The following is a 26,492-nucleotide window of genomic DNA, read 5'->3' as shown; positions in this document are numbered from 1 at the left end:
ATGGCAACTGAAATTTTTAATAAGCAGAAAACCATCGATCTGAGACAGAAACACATTGGGTAAGGAATAAGCTTTAATGTGCATTAGTTTAGTAGCCAAAATTATGATGCGACCTGAATTGCAGACAGAGCGCACGAGCAACAGCCAATAGTATCATATTTTATTATCAGATTTTATATTACAAATAAACAGCTTTCTTTTAAACTGGAATATATACCTTTCTTTAGATACTTCTTTCTAATTGTCTACATTCTAATTACTGGATCACTGGTTAGGTTGAGGTGGTGTAGTGGTTAGCACTGTCACCTCACAGCAAGAAGGTTCTGGGTTCGAGCCCAGTGGTCGGTGGGGGCCTTTCTGTGTGGAGTTTGCATGTTCTTCCTGTGTCTGCGTGGGTTTCCTCCGGGTGCTCCGGTTTCCCCCACAGTCCAAAGACATGCAGGTTAGGTTAACTGGTGACTCTAAATTGACCGTAGGTGTGAATGTGAGTGTGAATGGTTGTCTGTGTCTATGTGTCAGCCCTGTGATGACCTGGCGACTTGTCCAGGGTGTACCCCGCCTTTCGCCCGTAGTCAGCTGGGATAGGCTCCAGCTTGACTGCGACCCTGTAGAACAGGATAAGTGGCTATGGATGGATAGGTTGAACTTTACTGATGCAGCCTACTTCAAGTTCCCATTATGTATTTTCTGTTTAGTCCCTCCTGCAAGGTGTTCTTCAGCCACGACCCCATCAAGATCGTCCGAGCCAGGGGTCAGTACATGTACAATGAAAAAGGCGAGCAGTACCTGGACTGCATCAACAATGTCGCCCACGGTACATGCACAAGGCATTGCACTTATTTTGTCCTGCATGCTCTGTCATATATTATAGATCTTTCCACCTTCCTAGTTAGTGATATGGCACGGTGGTGCAGTGGTTAGCACTGTTGCCTCACAGGAAGAAGATTCTGGGTTTGAGCCCAGCAACCGACAGGGGAGTCTTTCTGTGTGGATTTTGCATGTTCTGCCCGTGGCTACTCTAAATTGTCCATAGGTGTGTGAATGGTTGAGAGGAGAAAATCTCTATAATAATCTGGTAGAAGGCAACAAGAAACCACTACTGTAATGTTCCCTAGAAGCTCTGATGGACATCAGAGCTGGACCTGCCATCAGGCAGAACATTAAAGAAGTTAAAATAAGATAGCCTTTTATTATCCCACAAGGGGAAATTTACATTGTTACAGTAGCCAAAGAGCAGCAAAATATAGAAAGAAAGAAAAAAAAGATAAGATAGTGAAGGAGTAGTGCAAAAAGTACTAAGTATACAAAAAAAGGTATATATAAAAAGAAATAAACTACAAATTTAAAGATAAAATTAACAAATTTGCATAAATTAACAGGCTTGCAGATATACAGTTAACATAAGTGTATTACACAGGTGGTATTGCACGTGTAAGTATTGCACAGGTAGTATTGCACAAGTAAGTCAGTATATTGCACAGGAGCCATTTTAACCATGTGTAACTAGCAGTTCGCTGTAAAGTACTGATGCTGATAGTCGGTGCACACAGTATACATTCAGAGGGGTCTCTATGGATGTAGAAGTGATCTGGACAGTATTGCTCATTATTATGAGGAGTGACTGGTGCTGTGCTTGGTGAGGTGCCGGTTGTACAGTCTTACAGCAGTAGGGAGGAAGGAGCTGCTGTATCTCTCCTTAACACACCGCAGATGGAGGAGCTGGTCACTGAAGGAGCTGTCCAGTGCTGCTACTGTCTCCTGCAGTGGATGGGAGGTGTTCGCCATTAAGGATGACAACTTGGTCAACATCCTCCTCTCCCCCACTACATCCACTGAGTCCAGTGCACAGCCCAGGACAGATCCTGCCTTCCTAATCAGCTTAAGTTTTTAGTAATATAAGCAAAGAACAGGAGTATGTGGACAAGAATTAGCCAAAGAAATAGTTTAAATCTGGTAGAAGATGGAGGTTTATTATTATTATTATTATTATTATTATTATTATTATTAGGTGCATATCCTTCATTCCAAGTGATTCAAATGACCTTGTCTTTTTATCACTAGTGAAAATATTACCCTGAAACTTTAGGCTCTTCTTTTATTCATTAGTGGGTCACAGCCACCCAGAAGTCATCCATGCTGGAGCAAAGCAGATGGAGCTCTTGAACACTAACTCACGCTTCCTCCATGACAACCTTGTCCAATACGCACAACGCCTCCAAGCCACACTGCCTGAACAGCTCTCGGTCTGCTACTTTACCAATTCAGGGTACGTCTGTTCATCTGCCATGCCAGAAGTATCATGAGATTTTTGTTATGAGAATGCAGCTCTTCATCATACTGAATATCCATTCCCCATATATGGTCAGCAAGCACTGAGGTAGCTTTTCTCAGGAGACAAGATTTTGTTTGCTCATTTGTCCTTAAATAACCCATGAATGTTCTGTTTATTATGTATTGTTGTCATAGATCAATGTTCAGAGTACATATTTGTACAAGCAGTTTTCAATTTGAAAATGACTTTGCTCACATAAATTCTAATCATCCAAGGTTCAAGTATCAGCCATGTGCTATAATATATGTTGTATATGTCCTGGGTGAGATCAAATGGCCAGACAGCGTTCTTACAAAAATAGACTGTGTGCAATGAGAGACACAATGAAATGCTGTGCCAGATAATCACTGGACCTGTGTATTAAGGCTCTAAACATATGCAGGTCATACAGTAGAGAAGACAACTCTATCCAATAAATCTTAGATGATTTGTATATTTCTTCCCATCCTGATTCCAGAAACCTTGAACCAATAAAATTTCCATGTGCAGTCCAGTACTGTTTAATAACCTGATTGGCTCCAAGAAGTATGTCTAGGAACTAGGATGAAGATGCATAACTAGCAACATTAAATCACTACTTTTTATTTAGACACAAATGCATGCTTTTACCCAAAGATTTTACCAGTAAATAACAGAATGTACACAAAAATATTGAATTCAAGGCAGTAAAATTAGTAATAGTCTGGTGATCTATATCTCTGACACCCCGGTATGCTGGGCTAAGGATATATTTTTGATGAGTGAAGGTGGTTATAGAGTAGCACAGCTGGGGAGATGAATGGATTACTGTAAGAAAATATTTACCAATCAGGGTTTTTTTTCATGGCTCATTGTAAAGTGTGGACAACTTTCAAAATGTGCATAGTCATAGGACTGTATGCTTATACAGTCATAGGACTATGAAATCCTTAAGGGCTTTTCACACCAGACGCAAAAATTCCCTCAGTCTGTCATGTGAAAAGCTGTGAACGCCAATGCTGAATATTCAGTATCAATGAAGACTGGACGACTGTACTTTACAATTACAGTGGATATAAAAAGTATACACAGCACTATTTAAACGGCAGGTTTTGATGATATAAAAAATAACAATCAAGATCAAGCTTTTTTACCTTTATTGTGAAATTGCCATCTAGAAATTAATGTGAAAAACAACAAGAATTTGGGAGGGATGAAAAATTAAAAAATGTACAATAATATGGTTGTATAAGTGTGCTAAACTACTACTTTGTTGAAGTACCTGTAGATATTATCACAGCATTCAATCTTTTGTGGTAAGAGTCAATCAGTTTGGCACATCTTGACTTAGCAATATCTTGCCAGTCTTCCTTGCAAAAGCATTCCAACTCTGTCACATTGGCTGGGCATTGCCTGTGCACAGCTCTCTTCAGGTCACGCCACAGATTTTTGATTGGATTTGGACATGGACTCTGGCTGGGTCATTCTAAAACCTTGATCTTGTTTTGTTGAAGCCATTTCTTTATTGATTTGGAGGTGTGCTTCAGGTCATTGCCATGCAAAAAGGAGAAATTATTCTTTAAGTGTTTTAGTCGAAGCCTTAAGGTTTTTGTGCAAAAACTGACTGGTATTTGGAGCTATTCATTATTTAAGCCCCAATTCCAGCTGAAGAAAAGCAGCCCAAAACCACAATGCTGCCACCACCATGCTTCATTATGGGGATGGTGTCCTTCTGGTGATGTGCTATGGGGTTTCTTGTTTGTTTGTTTGTTTGTTTGTTTGTTTGTTTGTTTGTTTGTTTGTTGTTTTTTTTGGGGGGTGTCAAACATATCTTTTGGTATTATGGCCAAAAAGTTATCCAAAACTTTGGTCTCAGCAGACTATAGCATATTATTCCATCGGGTTTTGGGAGATTTGATTTTTAATTTATTTATTTATTTGGTTGATTTTTTTTGTTGTTGTTGTTGTTTTTTTGGGGGGTAATCTTGAGTTGGGCTTGGATGTTTGTTTGGTTAAAAAAAAAAAAGGCTTCCATCTTGCTGCCCCACCCTGTAGCCCAGACATATGAAGAATTTGGGTGACTGTTACTACATGTGGGGGCAACCAGTATTTGCCAGAAATTGCTCCAGTTCTTTTAATGTTGAGGTACACTGCTTGGCAGACTCCTTGACCAGTTTCTTCTTGGACTTTTCATCAATTTTCAAGGGACATCCTCCTCCTGACCTCCCGCTGACAACATAAAAATCTCCTGCCTGCCCTTACTACACATGATTAGTTAAAAAATATATATAACTTGATACGTTTATCTCATCTCATTTTCTTCCGCTTATCCGGGGGCTGGGTTGCGGAGGCAGCAGTCTGAGCATGGAAGCCCAAACTTCCCTCTCCCCAGACACCTCGGCCAGCTCCTTGGGAAGGACACCGAGGCGTTCCCAGGCCAGCCAAGAGACATAGTCCCTCCAGCGTGTCCTGGGTCTTCCCCGGGGCCTCCTCCCGGGGGGACATGCCTGGAACACCTCTCCAGGGAGGCATCCAGGAGGCATCCGAAAGAGATGCCCAAGCCACCTCAGCTGATTCCTCTCGATGTGGAGGGGCAGCGGCTCTACTTTGAGCTCCTCACGAGTGACTGTGCTTCTCACCCTATCTCTAAGGGAGCGCCCAGCCACCCTGCGAAGGAAACTCATTTCGGCCACTTGTATCCGCGATCTTGTTCTTTTGGTCATTACCCAAAGCTCATGACCATAGGTGAGAGTCGGAACGTAGATCGACCGGTAAATCGAGAGCTTCGCCTTTTGGCTCAGCTCCTTCTTCACCACGATGGACCGGTAAAGCGACCGCATCACTGCGGAGACTGCACCGATCCACCTGTCGAGCTCACGCTCCTTTGTTCCCTCACTCGTGAACAAGATCCTGAGATACTTAAAGGTCCCATGGCATGGTGGTTTGTTGATGCTTTAAACGGGCTCGTGGAGGCTTCTGGATGTTATATCCGCAGCCTTTCTCGAAATGAACCCTCAGCACGTAAATATAGCCTCCTGGGAGAAAGCCCCATTTCAGCGCTTTTCCCAGTGCGTCGTTTTGCTAATGAGAAGCAGGAGGCGGGGAAGGGTAGAGGGTGGGGGCAGGCCATGGGGGGAGGGGCTTGACCAAGCTGCGCACACGCATGCTCGCTGCTATCAGCGCCTGTAGCCACGCTGCTAAGACAAAACCCTGTTCTCCCTCGGACTCCTTTCGTAAACTCAACGTGACACAGAGAACAGAGAGTGAGAGTGTTCGGAGTGGTAGTTTACGAACGTATAATACCCTAGGCTTGAACATGCACTCCATAACCAAAGAGGATAGAAGCAGCAACTACAGCAACATATCGCTTATCCAACAGAAGACATGCATTGCGGAGCAATAGTCAAACATAAGCTCATAAGTTACAGTCAATTTCCAGACTAAACTCAGTTTAACAGAGCATGCTGCATGCTCTTTAGTTTTGTAGCGCAGATTACCTGGCTAACTGCAGGAAGCGGTTAGCTGCACAGCTAATGTAGCCATTGCTAGGCTAACGCACCGATTTTAAAACACGGCAAAACGACCAGTTATACACTTACTTGTTCGGTGTTTGTTGCTGATGCGGCAGGGATGCTTGGTACGGACCCAGGCTTCAGTGACAGTTGATGTGCAAAACCTGCCCTGTACTGTCCCAAGTTGTGGAAACATTCCTCAGGAAAATGCTTCCGACAAACATACACCGTCTTAGGTAGACTCGACGCCGTATTATTGAAGTAAATAAAATTAAGCCACTGCGTCTTCAGGGGCTCTCCCGTCGGCAGTAAAAACAGACTCTTTTCTGTGTTGTCACATCCATGTACAGCGCAATTTCCATGTTTCGCTCGCTTAGGTGATGCCATGTTGTTGTGTCCTCTATGGTCTCCTCACTACAACTGGGCGGAGCAATCCATACAGTGGGTGGGAATCCAGAGGGGGGGTGTGGGGATCATCTCCCTTGCTGACGTAGTAAAGGGAAGAGCTTATCAACGCGCCGTTTTGATGCGCCATTCTCAAATGTTGGGCATAGTTTGGTTTACACATTATGAAATTTCTAGCCACGGGGGTAACTTAAGAAGGTCAGAGGAACTCATTTTAACGTTAAAAAACCTCAGAAAGTGAAAATTTCATGCCATGGGACCTTTAAACTCCTCCACTTGAGGCAGGACTTCTCCACCAACCTGAAGAGGGCAAGCCACCCTTTTCCGGTCGAGAACCATGGCCTCGGACTTGGAGGTGCTGATTCTCATCCCAGCCGCTTCACACTCGACTGCAAACCGCCCCAGTGCATGCTGAAGGTCCTGGTTTGAAGAAGCCAACAGGACAACATCATCCGCAAAAAGCAGAGATGAAATCCTGTAGTTCCCAAACAGGATTCCCTCCGGCCCCTGGCTGCACCTAGAAATTCTGTCCATAAAAATTATGAACAGAACCGGTGACAAAGGGCAGCCCTGCCGGAGTCCAACATGCACTGGGAACAGGTCTGACTTACTGCCAGCAATGCGAACCAGACTCCTGCTCCGTTCGTACAGGGACCTGACAGCCCTTAGCAAAGAGCCCCGAATCCCATACTCCCGAAGCACCCCCCACAGGATACCACGAGGGACACGGTCGAATGCCTACTCCAGATCCACAAAGCACATGTGGACTGGTTGGGCAAACTCCCATGAACCCTCGAGCACCCTATGAAGGGTATAGAGCTGGTCCAGTGTTCCACGACCAGGACGAAAACCGCATTGTTCCTCCTGGATCCGAGGTTCGACTATTGGCCGAATTCTCCTCTCCAGTACTCTGGAGTATACCTTCCCGGGGAGGCTGAGAAGTGTGATTCCCCTATAATTGGAGCACACTCTCCGGTCCCCTTTCTTAAAAAGAGGGACCACCACTCCGGTCTGCCACTCCAGAAGCACTGTCCCCAACCGCCACGCAATGATGCAGAGGCATGTCAGCCAAGACAGCCCCACAACATCCAGAGACTTGAGATACTCAGGGTGGATCTCATCCACCCCTGGTGCCTTACCACCGAGGAGCTTGCAAACCACCTCAGTGACTTCGGCTTGTGTAATGGACGAGTCCACCTCTGAGTCATCAGCCTCTGCTTCCTCAGTGGAAGACGTGACGGTGGGATTGAGAAGATCCTCGAAGTATTCCTTCCACTGCCCGACAATATCCCCAGTCGAGGTCAACAGCTCCTCACCCGCACTGTAAACAGTGTTGGCAGAATACTGCTTCCCCCTCCTGAGGCGCCGGACAGTTTGCCAGAATTTGCTCGAGGCCGACTGATAGTCCTCCTCCATGGCCTCACCGAACTCCTCCCAGTTCCGAGTTTTTGCCTCCGCAACTGCCCGAGCTGCGGCACGCCTGGCCTGCCGATACCCATCAGCTGCCTCAGGAGTCCTGGAGGCCAACATGGCCCAATAGGACTCCTTCTTCAGCTTGACAGCATCCCTTACTTCCGGTGTCCACCACCGGGTTCGGGGATTGCTGCCATGACAGGCACTGGAGACCTTGCGGCCACAGCTCCGAACAGCCATGTCAACAATGGAGGCAGAGAACATGGTCCACTCAGACTCAATGTCCCCCGCCTCCCTCGGAAGCTGGGAGAAGCTCTTCTGGAGGTGGGAGTTAAAGATCTCCCCAACAGAGTGCTTGGCCAGACGTTCCCAGCAGACCCTCATCATACGTTTGGGCCTGCCAGGTCTGTCCAGCTTCCTCCTCTGCCAGCGGATCCAACACACCACCAGGTGGTGATCAGTTGACAGCTCAGCCCCTCTCTTCACCCGAGTGTCCAAGACATAGGGCCAGAGAGCAGATGAAACGACAACAAAGTCGATCATCAACCTCCGACCTAAGGTGTCCTGGTGCCACGTGTACTTATGGACACCCCTATGCTCGAACATGGTGTTCGTTATGGACAAACCATGACTGGCACAGAAGTCCAATAACAAAGCACCACTCAGGTTCAGATCAGGGAGGTCGTTCCTCCCAATCACGCCCCTCCAGGTGTCACTGTAATTGCCCACGTGAGCGTTAAAGTCCCCCAGTAGAACAATGGAGTCCCCAGTCTGAGCACCTCTCATTACCTCTTCCAGGGACTCCAAGAAGGCCGGATACTCTATACTGCTATTCAGCCCGTAGGCACAAACAACAGCAAGAGCCCTCTCCCCGACCCGAAGGCACAGAGAGGTGACCCTCTCATTCACTGGGGTAAACTCCAACACATGGCAGCTGAGCTGGGGAACTATAAGCAAGCCCACACCAGCCCGCCGCTGCTCACCATGGGTGACTCCAGAGAAGTGGAGAGTCCAGCCCCTCTCGAGGACCTGGGTTCCGGAGCCCAAGCTGTGCATGGAGGTGAGCCCGACTATCTCTAGCCGGTACCTCTCAACATCCTGCCCAAGCTCAGGCTCTTTCCCCCCCAGCGAAGTGACATTCCATGTCCCAACAGCTAGCCGCTGTGTTTGGGGATCAGGTCGTCGAGGCCCCTGCCTTCGACTACCGCCCAATCCACACTGCACCAGCCCCCTACGGCTACCTCTGTGGGTGGTGAACCCACAGGAGGTCGGGCCCACGTCACCACTTCGGGCTGAGCCCGGCCGGGCCCCGTGGGCAAAGGCCCGGCCACCAGGCGCTCGCATACGAGCTCCAACCCCAGGCCTAGCTCCAGGGTGGGGCCCTACCGGGTGATGTCACGGTCCTTGATTTTTCATTTCCATAAGGGGGTTTGGTGAACTGCTCTTGGTCTGGCCTGTCACCTAGGACCTGTCTGCCTTGGGAAACCCTAACAGGGGCGTAATGCCCCCGACAACATAGCTCCTAGGATCATTCAAGCACACAAACCCCTCCACCACAATAAGGTGTCAGTTCTAGGAGGGGTGATACGTTTATGTTGATGAAAATTAATAGTTGACTTTCTGCTTTTCGTGTGTCTGACATTGTATGGGTGGACTCAAGTGTGTACCCCGCGGTATATGCCGATTCCCTGGTCAGTACACCGATCAGCATAACGGGGGGATTGGAGTGAAATGCCAGAGGCATGCGCGCGCACATCAAGCGCACATATGAATGGAGCGGAATTCGGTATGCCGCGGGGTCACACTGAGCCACCCAATGTCTAAGCAGTTACCAATAAAGCATACAGATGGCACTATTAATGATGCGCGTGAGAACGAGAAAACCCGCAACACTCAACCATTTTGTTTGTTTTTTCACGTCTGCATTTATCGCCTGCTCATCTTTAACTTTATGTTCTCTTGAATGAGATAATGAAACGAAGTTCCATTGGTGGAAATGGCGAAAGCCAAACTACGAAGAAAAAATATCAGAAAATCACCAAGATAAAATTCGGATCGCTCGCCGCAATGGTTGCCAGGGACGAATGGTGGACTATTCTGGACGGCAGTAAGACGACCGTATATCTGACAGGGCTAGATCACCAGACCAGACGTTAGGCTGCTGGGCCATAGAAGGTTCACGCTGCATGCTGCACGCTACACGCTACACGTTCACGTGAAGAACCAGACCCTGGGCCATTAAACTTCATGCTTGGATGTTCACGTGTTGCGTCTGTTCTACTTTGACCGAGTAACCAACAATATGGACTCTTCGGATGACGACGATTGCCTCATTCTGCTTTTACTGAGACAGAGGAAGAGAAAAAGGAACAGAATTTGGAGCCGAGAACACTTCCTTCTGAGAGAAACCCGTGGTGAATTTCACCGAACATTCTATAATCTGCTTGACAATCCCGATGAAGAACTATTTTTCAATTATACCATTCAATTATATTTTTTCTGAAGTTTTCCCCTGAAAGCATAGTTATCTCCCTAGACCCGTTCTGATTGGCTGGCGCGGCGGTGACCGCATGCATTGACTGGAATTTCCATCTTCACGCCTAGAAAAAAGTGTGCATGTTCATTTCACGCTTCACGCGTGAAGTGTGCAGCGTGCAGCGTGCAACGTGAACGCCGTTCTATGGCCCAGAGCAAGTCATGCTACGTTTGTCCACTTTTCTTTACACGCGTGTAGCGTGTAGTGTGCAGCATGCAGCGTGCAGCGTGAACCTTCTATGGCCCAGCAGCCTTAGATTCTAACGAACTTGTCTGACTTTTTTTGTCTGACTTTTACTAACTTAGACTTAGAATATTATTAGAAGAACATTATCATCACAGGGTCTACCATTGGCAATTTATAATAGTCATTATTACATTAACATTGACTTTAGGCATATTAAAGTTTGGTCAATAGTCACTGGATTTATCTAGATCTGTTACTATTAAAAGATTTAATTGACAAGAAATGTGGTGAATCATTCATTTTTATTTATATATATATATATATATATATATATATATATATGCACACATACACAGTGGTGCTTGAAAGTTTGTGAACCCTTTAGAATTTTCTATATTTCTGCATAAATATGACCTAAAACATCATCAGATTTTCACACAAGTCCTAAAACTAGATAAAGAGAACCCAGTTAAACAAATGAGACAACAATATTATACTTGGTCATTTATTTATTGAGGAAAATGATCCAATATTACATATCTGAGTGGCAAAAGTATGTGAACCTTTGCTTTCAGTATCTGGTGTGACCCCCTTATGCAGCAATAACTGCAACTAAATGTTTGCGGTAACTGTTGATCAGTCCTGCACACCGGCTTGGAGGAATTTTAGCCCATTCCTCCATACAGAACAGCTTCAACTCTGGGATATTGGTGGGTTTCCTCACATGAACTGCTCGCTTCAGGTCCTCCCACAACATTTCAATTGGATTAAGGTCAGGACTTTGACTTGGCCATTCCAAAACATTAACTTTATTCTTCTTTAACCATTCTTTGGTAGAGTGACTTGTGTGCTTAGGGTCGTTGTCTTGCTGCATGACCCACCTTCTCTTGAGATTCATTTCATGGACAGATGTCCTGACATTTTCCTTTAGAATTTGCTGGTATAATTCAGAATTCATTGTTCCATCAATGATGGCAAGCTGTCCTGGCCTAGATGCAGCAAAACAGGCCCAAACCATGATACTACCACCACCATGTTTCACAGATGGGAGAAGGTTCTTATGCTGGAATGCAGTGTTTTCCTTTCTCCAAACATAACCCTTCTCATTTAAACCAAAAAGTTCTATTTTGGTCTCATCCGTCCACAAAACATTTTTCCAATAGCCTTTTGGCTTGTCCACGTGATCTTTAGCAAACTGCAGACGAGCAGTAATGTTCTTTTTGGAGAGCAGTGGCTTTCTCCTTGCAACCCTGCCATGCACACCATTGTTGTTCAGTGTTCTCCTGATGGTGGACTCATGAACATTAACATTAGCCAATGTGAGAGAGGCCTTCAGTTGCTTAGAAGTTATCCTGGGGTCCTTTGTGACCTCACCGACTATTACATGCCTTGCTCTTGGAGTGATCTTTGTTGGTCGACCACTCCTGGGGAGGGTAACAATGGTCTTTAATTTCCTCCATTTGTACACCGTCTGCCTGACTGTGGATTGGTGGAGTCCAAACTCTTTAGAGATGGTTTTGTAACCTTTTCCAGCCTGATGAGCATCAACAACACTTTTTCTGAGGCCCTCAGAAATCTCCTTTGTTCGTGCCATGATACACTTCCACAAACGTGTTGTGAAGATCAGACTTTGATAGATCCCTGTTCTTTAAATAAAACAGGGTGCCCACTCACACCTGATTGTCATCCCATTGATTGAAAACACCTGACTCTAATTTCACCTTCAAATTAACTGCTAATCCTAGAGGTTCACATACTTTTGCCACTCACAGATATATAATATTGGATCATTTTCCTCAATAAATAAATGACCAAGTATAATATTTTTGTCTCATTTGTTTAACTGGGTTCTCTTTATCTACTTTAAGGACTTGTGTGAAAGTCTGATGATGTTTTCGGTCATATTTATGCAGAAATATAGAAAATTCAAAAGGGTTCACAAACTTTCAAGGCCCACTGTGTGTGTGTGTATGTGTGTGTGTATATATATATATATATATATATATATATATATATATATATATATATATATATACACACAAACACATATAATATATGTGTGTGTGTGTGTGTGTGTGTGTATATATATATATACTCAAGTCAAGTTTATTTGTATAGCGCTTTTAACAAACATTGTCGCAAAGCAGCTTTACAGAATTTGAACAACTTAAAACATGAGCTAATTTTATCCCTAATCTATCCCCAATGAGCAAGCCTGTGGTGACGGTGGCAAGGAAAAACTCCCTCAGACGACATGAGGAAGAAACCTCGAGAGGAACCAGACTCAAAAGGGAACCCATCCTCCTTTGGGCAACAACAGACAGCATGACTATAATATTAACAGTTTTAACATGAGGACAGTTTCGTTGATGTTATAACTCTTCATTGATGGAAACTTGAGTGCAAAACTGTTCATGATAACTGCAGTCCTAAAGTTAGCAAGTCAACTGTAGTCCTCAGCCATAAAAGCATTACTGTAAGAGTCCAGAGCGTCCTCCAGGTATAACCCTCAACTGTCCTCATGGGGCCGTCCTTCACAGGAGCGATGCGATAAAACTCCGACCAGACACAGGGCACCAGGATGGGTCGAGCAGGTCCGAGGGGCAGAAGAGGCCAGCATCTCAATCCCAGGACCAACATGTAACTCAGAGGGACAGATTGGGGGGGGAAGAGAGAGAGAAAGAAAACACATGTTGTTAGGTATGCCCTAAAAATGATCTGTGTGGTAGGCTCGCAGAGACGAGAGTCTTGACATCAGGCATAACACACAACAATGGCATGTTAATATGGTTAAAAAATATCATGACCTGCTCTGGCTGGATGCTTGATTGGGTGATGGGAGCACACTCCTCAGCAATGGTGAGATATTATATATATATATATATATATATATATATATATATCTTCGCGCCTATGGTGCTCAAACTTGTCTCCCTCCGAGCTACTCGCAGAGAGGGAGAATCTCCCTCTTTGCAATTTCCCAAGTTGGAGCCTCTGTCTTAGTAATGTCACTGTTGTGCCATATCTTCTCCACTTGCTGTTTATTGTTTTTACAGTGTTCTATGGGATACCCAGTGCCTTGGAAAAAATGTTTTAACCCTCTCCTGATTGATATTTTTTCAACAATGAGATCCTGGACCTGCTTTCTAAGCCCTTTGTGGTCCACGACTTTTCCAGTTGGATGTTTTCAAGAAGATATCAGAAAAATCCTATCGGAACAGTTGTACTTTATTTGCGATTAATCAGTCACTTTAGTTGATGGCAGGTGTATACCAATTAGTATCTAACATGAGTTTGAATGTGATTGGTTGATTCTAAACAGCCACATTCCCAATAATAAAAAGGTGCACACTTATGTAAGCGCGGTCTTGGTTTTCCCTTTAAAACATGTCTGGTTGTTTCTCACTTAATTTTTATATGTTGCAGTTTCACAGTAAAGGTGAAAAAGGTTCTGACATATACATCACAAAAACCTGCCATTTTCACAGGGGTGTATAGACTTTTTATATCCACTGTAGCTGTATTTTCTGTAAGACAAATTCTTTTGTAAGAAGTAAATAATCTCTGGGGATCCACTTAATATGTTAAAAGAAAATGAACTAATGTTTTGTTAAAAAAAACAGATCTTCAGGTCTAACTGAAAGACACATTTTAATTATGCTTATGATGAATCCGTATCTAAAATGACTTCTTACCCCCTGATCTTTAGTTCTGAGGCCAATGACCTGGCCTTAAGACTAGCTTGGCAGTACACTGGCCACAAAGACATCATCACACTGGAAAAGTAAGTACTACAGTCCATCTCTGTCTGTTTTCTCTTTACATACACAAAGAGTAACCAAGTTCGTGGAAGTGCTGAGCTGTCGGCTTACACATTAACTCTACCTAGTGTTGTCTGTCTGCTGGTGAACACAGACAAGCTGTGTCAGCTATTAGTCATAATGATTTGTAATGATAGTTGTATCCAGAAACCACTAAGGCAGGCTGTTAGTACTTATATGTGAAATATAACCTTGAACCTAGGTTTCAACATTTGCCCTGGTGTGAAAAAGATATCATTCGATCGTTATCAGCTGCATGCTTTCAGCTTGTTCCACTTAACCTCCTAAGGCCCAAGCTGTTTTTTTACATGCATTTTTTATTTCTCTTTGCTATTTGGGCTTATTAGAACCTGATTAGAATAAAAACTAAGCATCATCTTTTGATAAGATGTATTTTTAGAGAAAAAGTATGTCCACATATGTGGATTCTTGTTCCGAATTTCTAAAAAGTGCTGTCCACGCATGTGACCGCTAAGCCCTAGGAGGTTAAAATAAAATTATTACACTTATTTCTTGATATGTTCACTGTGCTCTTCCCACAGTGCCTATCATGGTCATTTGTCATCACTCATTGATATCAGTCCCTACAAGTTTCATCAACTGGGACATTGTGTGGAAAGCCAACATGTGCATGTGGTGAGTGCTGAAAAACCCAGACCTGCACGTACATCCGCACGCACACATATTTGCTAAGTCACTAATCTGTTCACCCTCAATTGCCCTTTTGCTCCTTTCCTGACCTTGGATGAGTCAGGCTCAATATATTGTTTACTACTGTGTTATTATAATAACCACACTTTCCAGTTTTATAACTGGAAGAGATTACCATGAGTGCATGGGAGTATTTCCCATTCACGACTATAGTATATTTCCACACATTCAAATGAGTTCATTAACGAAATGAACTTGTACCTGAGACTGAGTGTGGTTTATGCCATTTCAATTTTTTTTTTTTTTTTTTGCTTTTCAATATAACACGTGTCTCTAGCAGGATCACAGTAAGATCACAACATTATAACAAACTACAAATAATAGCCAGGTTAACCTTAATGTTAGTTAAAATTCACTTCCCAAATGGATTCTACATGAAACCCTCTCTGAAAATAAGACCCTCTGTTATTAAAAAAAAAAAAAATGCTTGGTATTATCAGAATAGAATATTAAAACACCGTTAAAATACACTTCCTAGCCAAAAAAAAAAAGTGGCACACACTAACATTTTGTCGGAATGCCTTCAGTTATGGCACACAATCGCAGTGGCATTGTTTCAAACAACTTTATGCAATGTCACAACATTTATCTCCATTCAGAGTTGCATTATTTTTTCACTGAAGTCTTGTACTGACTACAGGAGAGTTGAACTACTCCGTAAAATCTTCTCCAGCACATTCCAAAGTCTTTCAGTGGGGTTACGGTCAGGACTCTATGGTGGCCAATTCATGTGTGCAAATGATTCCTCAAGCTCCCTGAACCAGTCTTTCACTATTTAATCTGGATGAATCCTGGTATTGTCATCCTGGAATATGCACATCGGGGAAGAAAAAATCCATTGATGTGATAACCTGGTTATTCAGTATATTCAGGTTGTCAGCTGACTTCATTTTATTCCTACATAACATTGCTGAGCCTCGACCTGACCAAATGAAGCAATCATAGGTCATAACACTGCCTCCAGAGGCCTGTACAGTCACCACTATGCATGATGGGTGCATCGCTTCATGCACTTCCCTTCTTACTTCTTACTTCCCTTTTTACCCTGACACACCCATTTCTCTGGAACAGAGTAAATCTGGACTCATCAGACCACATGACCTTTTCCTTTATTCCAGAGTCCAATCTTTATGCTCCCTAGCAAACTGAAGCCTTTTCTTTTGATTATCCTCACTAATGAGTGGTTTTCTTCTGGACATACAGCTGTTTAGTCCCAACCCTATAAGTTCTTCTTGTGGAAATGCCCTATTTTCACTATTAAACATAGTCATGAGATCTACTGTTGATTTTTATGAGAATTTAAGTGATCTCATGATCAGTCAATATTTTCTCTGACCACATTTTTTCTGTGATGTTGACAATTCTTCACTATCTTTCCAGGTTTTAATAATGCACTGGACAATTCTTAACCCAATTCCAGCCATTTCAGAAATCTCCTTAGTTGTTTTCTTTGCTTGATGAAGGCCAATAATTTGACCTTCTGAAACACAGTAACATCTTTTCCATGAGCACAGGACATGTCTTCTGATATGGTCATTTAAGAAATGAGAAGCTACTCACTGCATCAGTTCAAGTTAAAAGAATTGTTGCCAGCTGAAACATATTAATCACTGCAACAACAACAATAATAATAATAATAATAATAGGTGGCACGGTGGTGTAGTGGTTAGCACTGTTGCCTCACAGCAAGAAGGTTCTGGGTTCGAGCCCCGTGGCCGACGAGGGCCTTTCTGTATGGAGTTAGCATGTTCTCCCCATGTCTGCATGGGTTTCCTCCGGGTGCTCCGGTTTCCCCCACAGTCCAAAGACATGCAGGTTAGGTTAACTGGTGACTCTAAATTGACCGTAGGTGTGAATGTGAGTGTGAATGGTTGTTTGTCTCTGTGTGTCAGCCCTGCGATGATCTGGAGACTTGTCCAGGGTGTACCCCGCCTCTCACCCATAGTCAGCTGGGATAGGCTCCAGTTTGCCCATGACCCTGTACAGGATAAGCGGTTACAGATAATGGATGGATGGATGATACTACTACTAATAATAATAATAATAATGATAAATTTCTGAGATATTGTGGGTAGTATCTAATTTTTTCATTTTTTACAAACTCTGACTGGAATCATCAGCTTCGATATTTTAAAAAAATTATACTGAAACTTTAAAGTTGTTAATTTTGATTTCCCTTCTTTTCAATGTTAATTTGTTTTTGTACATAAAATGTTATATAAAAGTATAACTGAATTCACAGGGTTTGTAACTATTTTGCAGGCAGTTTGTTAGCTATACACACACACACACACACACACACACATATACATATATATATGACTTTACTCTTATCAGTGTATATTTTCTGGAGTTAACGAGAAATTAAGTGGACGTAAGTGAAATGTCATATTCCTCTTTACTGTCTTTTTTCACTTATATTCCAGAATGTCCCACTGACTATTTTAATTTATTGAAATAGAAATAATTTATTGAAATTATTTGAATAGAAAACTTTTTTTAAAACAAATATTTAGTATCCTGTAAAATTACCTCTTTGCCTCTTTTCTTTTTCCTAAAAGAACTGTTCTCTGTCTCAAACTGCTGCTTTCCTAAAAGTTGGCAACGTTTAGAAAACTCTGGGTTGATGAATTCAAAAATAGCTCCCATCTTCATATCATTGTTTTATTAGGCCCCAAGTCCAGACATCTACAGAGGGAAATACAGGGAAGACCACGGAGACCCTGCTACTGATTATGCAGATGAAGTTAAAGACATCATTGAAAAAGCTCATGCAAAAGGATGTAAGGTATAGTCAACAATACATTACCTCGTGATTTTTAGCAAACAGGATAAAAGAGTAACTTTCAATAATGCAAAAAATATGTGATCAAAATCAACAAACTAATGGATTATGGATTAGTTGAAGGTAAATACCGCTTCAGTGGTCTTTCATATTTGTGCCTTCTTCCAAGGTTGTAAAAAGCCTTAAAGGAGATACGCAGAGCCATGGCCTCACTTTTTGTTTATAAATGCCTTGAGACCTCAAGAATGGCACAGGAATAGTTTTAAGCGTTAACAATAAATCTAATATAGTAATTTTTATGATTAAAGTGATTCATATAGGTAGCGGTCTGAGTGAATGACTTTGACGTTCATAACGTCACAGCAGGAAGTCTATCGGTCTCATCACCATTTCCGCTATACTAAAACACAGAGCTGACTGCAACTCCAATCCTCCATTTTGAGCTAATTTATTACCATGCTACGTAGATGTGTTTTTGGCCGGTGCAGCAACACAACAGAAGGTGGATTTACGTTGCATTCATGGCCCAAGAATGTTCAAACTGCAAAGATTTGGACGCGTTTTGCGAGAAGTTCACGGGCACATTGGGCGGCTATGAAGTGGTCTCTCCTCTGCTCTGCACATTTTACTGAAGACTCGTATGGAACCTCTGATCTGTTGATTTATGTTGGCTATAAGCCCATATTGAAAGAGGGTGCAGTACCAACAATTAAAGAAAAAGAAAACTACAAGAAAAGGAAAGTATTTATTTTATTTATTTTTTTAAAAGGAAAGTAAGTTCAGTTGCATCAGTCCTCCCAGAGTGAGCCGAGGGTTGTTGCTAAAACCCAGGATGGAATGGGATGGGACATATCACTCGGGCAGTGACCTCCCCGCAGTTGTTGCTAAAACCGGTGACATCCCACTCCGTCCCGGGTTTTAGTAATTGCCTGAGCCGAGCAGTAATGGCAGAGGACTCAGTATGAAGAAAAGTGAATGAGTGGAGCAGCCGTCTCATTTCTAAACTAGATATTGCTGCCATCTCGCCCTTACATGGAAGAAGCGAATGAATGGAGAACTGAACAAACAACTCAAAGTCAGATTGTTTCAAAAACAATCGGCCTTCAAGAAGTGAGAACACAGACGGGTAAGCTTCGACTCTCATTTGGATTAAAAAAAAAAAACACTTGTTGTTTACCTGCATTTAGATTAATACATGTAACTTGTATTGTGTGTTTAAGTTACCGGTATAAGATTATTTAATTTGCTTCAGAATGTGATTGTCTCAGTTCATCTGATTATTTAATGAGCCTTTTACGTTTTATCAATGAAAATGCATGCATGTACGGTACATGTATGTTGCATAAGTTATAACACCCATCCTGTTTTAATGAGAGTCAACCCACAATCAGTGAAGTCAAATCAGTCTTAGTTGAGCAACTCGGTAACGGTATTTCTTACTTTCACCATGAATTTTTATTTAAATGACTTTGGTCTATAGCTGTCAAAGGTCTCGGCCTTAAAACCGGTTCCTGCTGTGACGTCACGCACTCAGGGCTGGTTGGCTCAGCGGGGCAGCTCCAATGCCAACTTTGCGGTCGATTTTAACTCTTAAAAATATATATATTTTTATTATTTCCATTTATGCAGCATACAAGAGTCAAGGATGGAGATACTATCCACTCAGAAACGTATTTGAAAATAAAGGCTCTGCGTATCTGCTTTAAGATCTCACTGATTCGTACCTGGTCAAATGGCCCTTAACCCCCTGTTACAGAAGTGAATGTCTGTTCCTACAGACAGACATATCTGATAAGTCAGATCCAGACTTCTCATGATGGAATAAAGACAGGTGAATGGGTGGAGCTCTCGCAAAAAGAGAAATCGATTGGGTGTTTATTCCTGGATTCTGAAAGAAGTGCCTTTTGTACATGAAGACTTCTTTAAAGTGTTTTTTTTCCCTGCTCATTTTGTTGCACTGCCTTCTGCTTCCATCTTTAAAAAAAAAAAAAACATTGCACTGACCCTTGTGTTTAGCCACATGGGGTATTATTAGATGGGGTATGCAACCTCTTTGCACTTGTTGCAGTTGGGGTTTGGGGCCTTACATGGTCTTCTCTTGTGTAGATTGCTGCTTTCATTGCTGAGTCACTGCAGAGTTGTGGAGGGCAGGTCATTCCTCCAGTGGGCTACTTCCAGAAAGTGGCACAGTATGTACCAGCAATCACACAAAGTGTGTTTAATTAGCAAAATATAAAAATACCTTGCTGACTCGCTTCAGGTCGAATGCAAATTTTATTTATTTCCTTTTCAATTGCTGCTCCTGGTTGAACTCTATTCTATACTATAGTGAGGATGATTGCTAGATCCATTGCTGGCTATGTTATCATTTCACATCATTTGGCTTTTCTAAGTAATAATCTTCTAATAAGTAATCATTTTCTTAGCCTATATCTGCACTGAACTCAAATGGCCCTTTTCCACTACCCTTTTTCAGCTCACTTTAGCTCGCTTCAGCTCACTTCAGCCCGACACGGCTCGCGTTCCGACTACCTCAGAGCGGCGCGACTCAGCTCGCTTCAGCCCTGCTTAGCACCCAAAACTCGCACGGTTTTGGAGTGGGGCTGAAGCGAGCCAAACCGAGCCGAGTGGGGCTAGGGGCGTGAGGAGACACTCCCCTGTGCACTGATTGGTGAGGAGGAGTGTCCTCACATGCCCACACACGCCCCGCGAGCACGCTGGGATCTGTAAACACCGTAAACCCGGAAGAAGAATAATTACGAATTACGAGAATTTCTGAAGCCTTATGCGCCTCGCCTCATCTATACGCTCTTGCCAGTATCTGTTTGCGTTGTCGGTGACAACAAGCCACAGCACCAAGACCAGCAACACTAACGACTGCATGTTTATTGTTTATTATCCGCTTAAAAGGTCACTGATGTCACTGTTTGCGCCGCCTAACGACATCACGTGACTTCCACCCACTTTCGCTAACTCCACCCAATGTGTCCACCCACTTCCAGCCAGCACGGTTCAGCGCAGTTGTAGTCGAAATGCAACTCCAATAGCCCCACTCAGCTCGACTCAGCCCAACTCAGCACGGCACGGCTCAGCCCAACTCAGCTGAGTTGGTAGTGGAAAAGCGGCAAAAGTAAAGAAATAGTTCGCCCTGAAACACATTAAATATGTCTGTGCTGAAATATTTGAGGTGTGGTTAGGTGATTCTTATGCTTCTTTTTTTTTTGGTCAGTGCTGTATTTTCTTTATTCCTGTCGGAAGTTAGCAGCTATGTGCTTACATCTCAGAAGGACAGTTTGAGTACAATTACTATGTTTTTGTGTTTTGTTTAGTTTTTTTGTACGTGAAAACATATCTTCAATCTTGAACATGACTGATCACAGTCAGGTTTCACTATAAGCTCCTAAAAACAATACAGAAAGATCTTTTCTCACTCACTATTTTCCAGTGATGGTCAATGTCATATTAATGAGAATTACAACATAGCAGTAGTGGAGAAGGAAAAGGTTGGGCTCCCAGTTTCCAGAATGCCAAGTAGGCATGTAACGATTCACTCAATTCACGGTATGTACCGCTCACAATTCGATTTTCCCAAGATATGAAAAAAAGACTAAATGAAGGAAATGTTATTACAAAAAAAAAAATGCAACATTTATTTTCCTATTCCTTATCAACTAAAATGTTCCTTTTGTTAAATTAAAAAAAAAACCTTTTGTTTCATTTTCTTCATAACCAACAATAATTATTAAATAATTATTTAATAAAAACATTTGTAAAGGTTAAAGTAAAATATATTAGCCTATTAAGTAAAATATTCTATTAAAAATAAAAAAAATTAACAACAAATAGGGGCGGCGCGGTGGTGTAGTGGTTAGCGCTGTCGCCTCACAGCAAGAAGGTCCGGGTTCGAGCCCCGTGGCCGGTGAGGGCCTTTCTGTGCGGAGTTTGCATGTTCTCCCCGTGTCCGCGTGGGTTTCCTCCGGGTGCTCCGGTTTCCCCCACAGTCCAAAGACATGCAGGTTAGGTTAACTGGTGACTCTAAATTGACCGTAGGTGTGAATGTGAGTGTGAATGGTTGTCTGTGTCTATGTGTCAGCCCTGCGATGACCTGGCGACTTGTCCAGGGTGTACCCCGCCTCTCACCCGTAGTCAGCTGGGATAGGCTCCAGCTTGCCTGCGACCCTGCAGAACAGGATAAAGCGGCTAGAGATGATGAAATGAGATGAGATTCAGAATGAACAACAAATAGGCCTTTTCTTAATAAACATTTGTACTACCTTCATTTTCTTCATCTTTTGGAAGTCTGTAAAAAGAGAGCTTAGATTTCTTCTTAAATCTATTTGTACTGTCAATTACAGAACAGCTCTTTCCCATTTTAGATCTGTTTTTTGTGTGTTTTCACACAAAACATACAGCATTAGAGCTGTGTTACTTCCACCTAGGCTGAAGTCATGTTATTGCACCCTCAACAACAATTACAGCTAAGGAAAAACTAAGCGATTATGCAGCCTGATAATAATCATGATTCATTGCAGCCTAATAATTGTGATTTGTTCAGTTAGAATCATTGTAACTTCATATCACGATTTATCATTGCACAATATATCGTTGCATGCCTAATGCCGAATTATGACAGAGACTCGGTTTGGCGATTTAGCGACCTATGAGATGAAAAGCATGATGGCATTGATGGCAATATTAGCATGAAAGTTGAAGCTTTGGAGCATATGATATGATATGTTTGGACAGAGTGTACAGATGAGAATGTGAGAGGCCTGGAGAGATTAAAGGAATAAAGTGCTGCTGCATTGGTGTCTTTAGGTATAGATGAAGTGAGAGCTAATTCCCGCTGACACCACTGTCAGCAAGCACTCAAACGGCATTGTGGGTAATGTAGGAAACAGTGAACCAAAGTGAAAATAGAGCAACATGTCCATGAAAGAAATTTAAACTAAGAGAGTCAACTCAGTCTTTTGTTACAAAATAAATATGCAACTCATTCAGGATGGAGTTTGTTTTTCAGTGTGAATGTATACACTACCGTTCAAAAGTTTGGGGTCACTTTGAAATTTCCTTATTTTTGAAAGAAAAGCACTGTTCTTTTCAATGAAGATCACTTTAAACTAATGAGAAATACACTCTATACATTGCTAATGGGGCGGCACGGTGGTGTAGTGGTTAGCGCTGTCGCCTCACAGCAAGAAGGTCTGGGTTCGAGCCCCGTGGCCGGCGAGGGCCTTTCTGTGTGGAGTTTGCATGTTCTCCCCGTGTCCGCGTGGGTTTCCTCCGGGTGCTCCGGTTTCCCCCACAGTCCAAAGATATGCAGGTTAGGTTAACTGGTGACTCTAAATTGACCGTAGGTGTGAATGTGAGTGTGAATGGTTGTCTGTGTCTATGTGTCAGCCCTGTGATGACCTGGCGACTTGTCCAGGGTGTACCCCACCTTTCGCCCGTAGTCAGCTGGGATAGGCTCCAGCTTGCCTGCGACCCTGTAGAACAGGATAAAGCGGCTACAGATAATGAGATGAGATGAGACATTGCTAATGTGGTAAATGACTATTCTAGCTGCAAATGTCTGGTTTTTGGTGCAATATCTCCATAGGTGTATAGAGGCCCATTTCCAGCAACTCTCACTCCAGTGTTCTAATGGTACAATGTGTTTGCTCATTGCCTCAGAAGGCTAATGGATGATTAGAAAACCCTTGTACAATCATGTTAGCACAGCTGAAAACAGTTGAGCTCTTTAGAGAAGCTATAAAACTGACCTTCCTTTGAGCAGATTGAGTTTCTGGAGCATCACATTTGTGGGGTCGATTAAATGCTCAAAATGGCCAGAAAAATGTCTCGACTATATTTTCTATTCATTTTACAACTTATGGTGGTAAATAAAAGTGTGACTTTTCATGGAAAACACAAAATTGTCTGGGTGACCCCAAACTTTTGAACGGTAGTGTATGCATTTACAGTTTATACAAAATATACTGTATACCGTGTGTGTGCTCAAATGTGCATAAACACAACTCTGTATTGGTACGTGTGTACAACACAATCCTTTCCACAGACATGTTAGAAAGGCTGGGGGCATCTTCATTGCTGATGAGGTTCAAGTCGGCTTTGGAAGGGTAGGCACCCATTTCTGGGCTTTCCAGCTGCAAGGGGAAGACTTTGTACCTGATATTGTCACTATGGGCAAACCGATTGGGAACGGCCATCCAATGTCCTGTGTGGTGACCACTAGAGCAGTGGCTGAAGGCTTCATGTCATCTGGAATGGAGTACTTTAATACAGTGAGAACCAGAGTTACACGTTTAATCATTCTCAGTGGTAGAATGACACTTTAAAATGAGAAGATATGAAAATGGTGCTTTTATAATGTTTCAGACAATGTTAACCTGACTGAAGAACATCTGTATATGTATGCCTCAGTTTGGTGGCAATCCTGTATCCTGTGCTATTGGGCTAGCTGTACTGGACGTGATCGAGAAGGAGGATCTCCAAGGCAATGCCCTGCGAGTCGGGAGATACCTGATGGACTTACTGGAGAAACTGAAAGAGAAACATCCCTTAGTGGGAGATATCAGGTTTTTTTAAAAACACTTTCTCCTTATTGCTTTCAGGCTATTGTTTATATTTTTGATTTTTTTTTTAAACCTTGATATCCATATCAATAATTAACTGCTTGATTTTGAACTTTCAGCACCTTTACCAACATAGCTATATGAAATCTTTTTCATCTTAATACCAAATCAAATCGTGTGCATTAATACTGTCTATGCCATTAAAAAAAAAATCACAAAAGAATTTCACCTCTGAGCTGAATGAGTGGGAATATACAGTGGTTTGTGAATATTGTAATGCTAGAGCTGAGAGAGGCATCGTTAAAGGGGTACCAAATATAATATATACAGTTGCTGATGTGACAAAGTAACGTATTCTTAAGTATTCTATCAAATTTATATACTAGAAAACAACGAAATATCTTGGTAATTGTAAATATAATAGTCGGTACGCTAAATGGCACAAGAGTCGCCATTTTTAAAAGACCGTGATGTCAGCGCTACCCACTGCACTAGGAGAGAAGCGTGTAATCATGGCGTCGGGCGCATCAAGTGAAAGCGACAGCTCTGTCGAATCATACGAAGAGATCCCGCAAGACACACTGCAAGCAGGCTATGGCTTAGAAGGGTACCAGTTTGAACCTAGGAGAGGTACTCTCGACTCCGGTGATGACGAAAGAAGAGAAGAAAGCTCGAACTCGCTTGGTGTTTTTCAGCAGAAACGAGTGAAAAGACGCGTCTGGAGGATCGTTATGCTTTCCATCGGTCCTGTTATTACACCCGAAAGCAACACACTGTGGCATTGTGTAGCCGATCACTTACAATTCATCCTACTTTCCGATTCACACGTGCTATTCCCAACCTCAATGAGCCGACACAACTGGGCACATACATACGTCATGAGTGTTACGCAGAGAAAATGAACGTGCATTCTGATTGGATAAAATTAATATCATGGCGGGCTGTTCAAACTGCGGAAATAGTTTGCTCGAGCTACTTTCAAAACACTATAACTTTCCAACCTTAGAACAAAAAACTTTTGTAAGTCTTGAATAAGGTTCGTTAATGTGTGTTTTATTGTTATATTTACTCTATATATTGCCCTCTGTTCCCCTTTAAATAGTTTTAAAATCAAATGTCAAAAAGTGAGGGGGAAAAAAAATGAAGGCTGTGTATTTTACAGAGGTCGTGGTCTTTTTGTTGGCGTGGAGCTGGTGAAAGATCGGCTTAAAAGGACGCCTGCAACAGCTGAAGCTCAGAATGTCATATATCGGTGAAAACCTTTGACAGTTACCCAAACACCCTAAAGCAAGCATCGTCAATCTGCAAAGGGCCGGTGCGGCTGCAGGTTTCATTCCAATCAAGTAGGAGCCGTAGTCGATTCCACCCATTTTCTTCTTTTGACTGTTCCTGTTAAGGGTTGCCGCAGCGGATAATATCCCTCCTGTCCTCTGTATCTTTTTTGAAAGGGACATATTTGCTCTCAAACAAAGAATTATCGGGTCTGGCTCCAACAAGCCTGTTCGGTTGGAATGAAAACCTGCATCCACACTGGCTCCTTGGAGATAAGACCGATAAACCCCTCCCCCTTTATTTCTGGTCAAGTTCAATCAAAAATGATATAGTACAGAAATATCACTTCTGAATGGAGATGAACATTTTGATCTTCCCACAGACTGAAGGATCAGCGGGTTCTATTAAGTGCAGATGGACCACATCGTAACGTCTTGAAGTTTAAACCACCTCTGTGCTTCACCAGAGGGAATGCCGACTTAGTAGTTGAAAAAATTGGCCAGATTCTAACAGGTAACGATGGTAGACAAATATATATTGTTTTTGCTTTGCAGTTCATAACTATAGTCTTGTTTAATGCTTTTATGTTTTTACTTTAAGACCTTGAAAATGTTTTGGGCCTCCATATGTCTGACACTACAGACCATGTAAATGCACAAAGCAAGCGCAAGGTAAGTCAGAGTCATAGTTAAAGGAAATGGTTTTTGGGGTTTTTTTTAAGGGAAATAACCTTTGCTACACAGAAATCTACGATATCAGTATTTACAGCAGAACCACTATTATCTAATTGTAGCAGACATAGCCATTTTCTTAGTGTTTGATGGAAAAATAATATTAAAAAGTGCTATTTTTGATTGTCAACTTGAAGCAATGAATTTTCATTTGTCCCCCAGGAGTCAGTCGAGGAAAACGGCCATGATATTCATTCTGGTGGCATCAGTGGCAACCATCACATCACGAAGACTAACAAAAGACAAAGAACATAA

The 26,492-nt window shown here is 42.6% G+C and overlaps 1 protein-coding gene across 1 annotated transcript; it reads left to right on the top strand.

Moving 5' to 3' along the window:
* etnppl (ethanolamine-phosphate phospho-lyase) lies at positions 1 to 26,492 on the top strand. The gene is made up of 13 exons (XM_060923781.1): positions 1 to 59; positions 696 to 814; positions 2,107 to 2,266; positions 14,052 to 14,126; positions 14,706 to 14,799; positions 17,546 to 17,662; positions 19,766 to 19,848; positions 23,718 to 23,943; positions 24,083 to 24,237; positions 25,397 to 25,486; positions 25,889 to 26,019; positions 26,107 to 26,177; positions 26,400 to 26,492. The coding sequence occupies exons 1-13, from the start codon at positions 1 to 3 to the stop codon at positions 26,490 to 26,492; spliced, it is 1,473 nt and encodes a 490-aa protein (XP_060779764.1).

Source organism: Neoarius graeffei, chromosome 1, assembly GCF_027579695.1.
Source record: "Neoarius graeffei isolate fNeoGra1 chromosome 1, fNeoGra1.pri, whole genome shotgun sequence".
Lineage (NCBI taxonomy): Eukaryota > Metazoa > Chordata > Actinopteri > Siluriformes > Ariidae > Neoarius > Neoarius graeffei.
This window is presented reverse-complemented; position numbering and strand designations above follow the sequence as displayed.

What these genes read in the sequence shown, in the direction of transcription:
- etnppl (XM_060923781.1), top strand. Translation starts at nt 1, where the DNA reads ATGGCAACTGAAATTTTTAATAAGCAGAAAACCATCGATCTGAGACAG. An exon ending in AAAGCCAACATGTGCATGTG is followed by an intron (nt 14,800 to 17,545) that starts GTGAGTGCTGAA and finishes TTGTTTTATTAG; the next exon opens with GCCCCAAGTCCAGACATCTA. An exon ending in ATGCACAAAGCAAGCGCAAG is followed by an intron (nt 26,178 to 26,399) that starts GTAAGTCAGAGT and finishes TTTGTCCCCCAG; the next exon opens with GAGTCAGTCGAGGAAAACGG.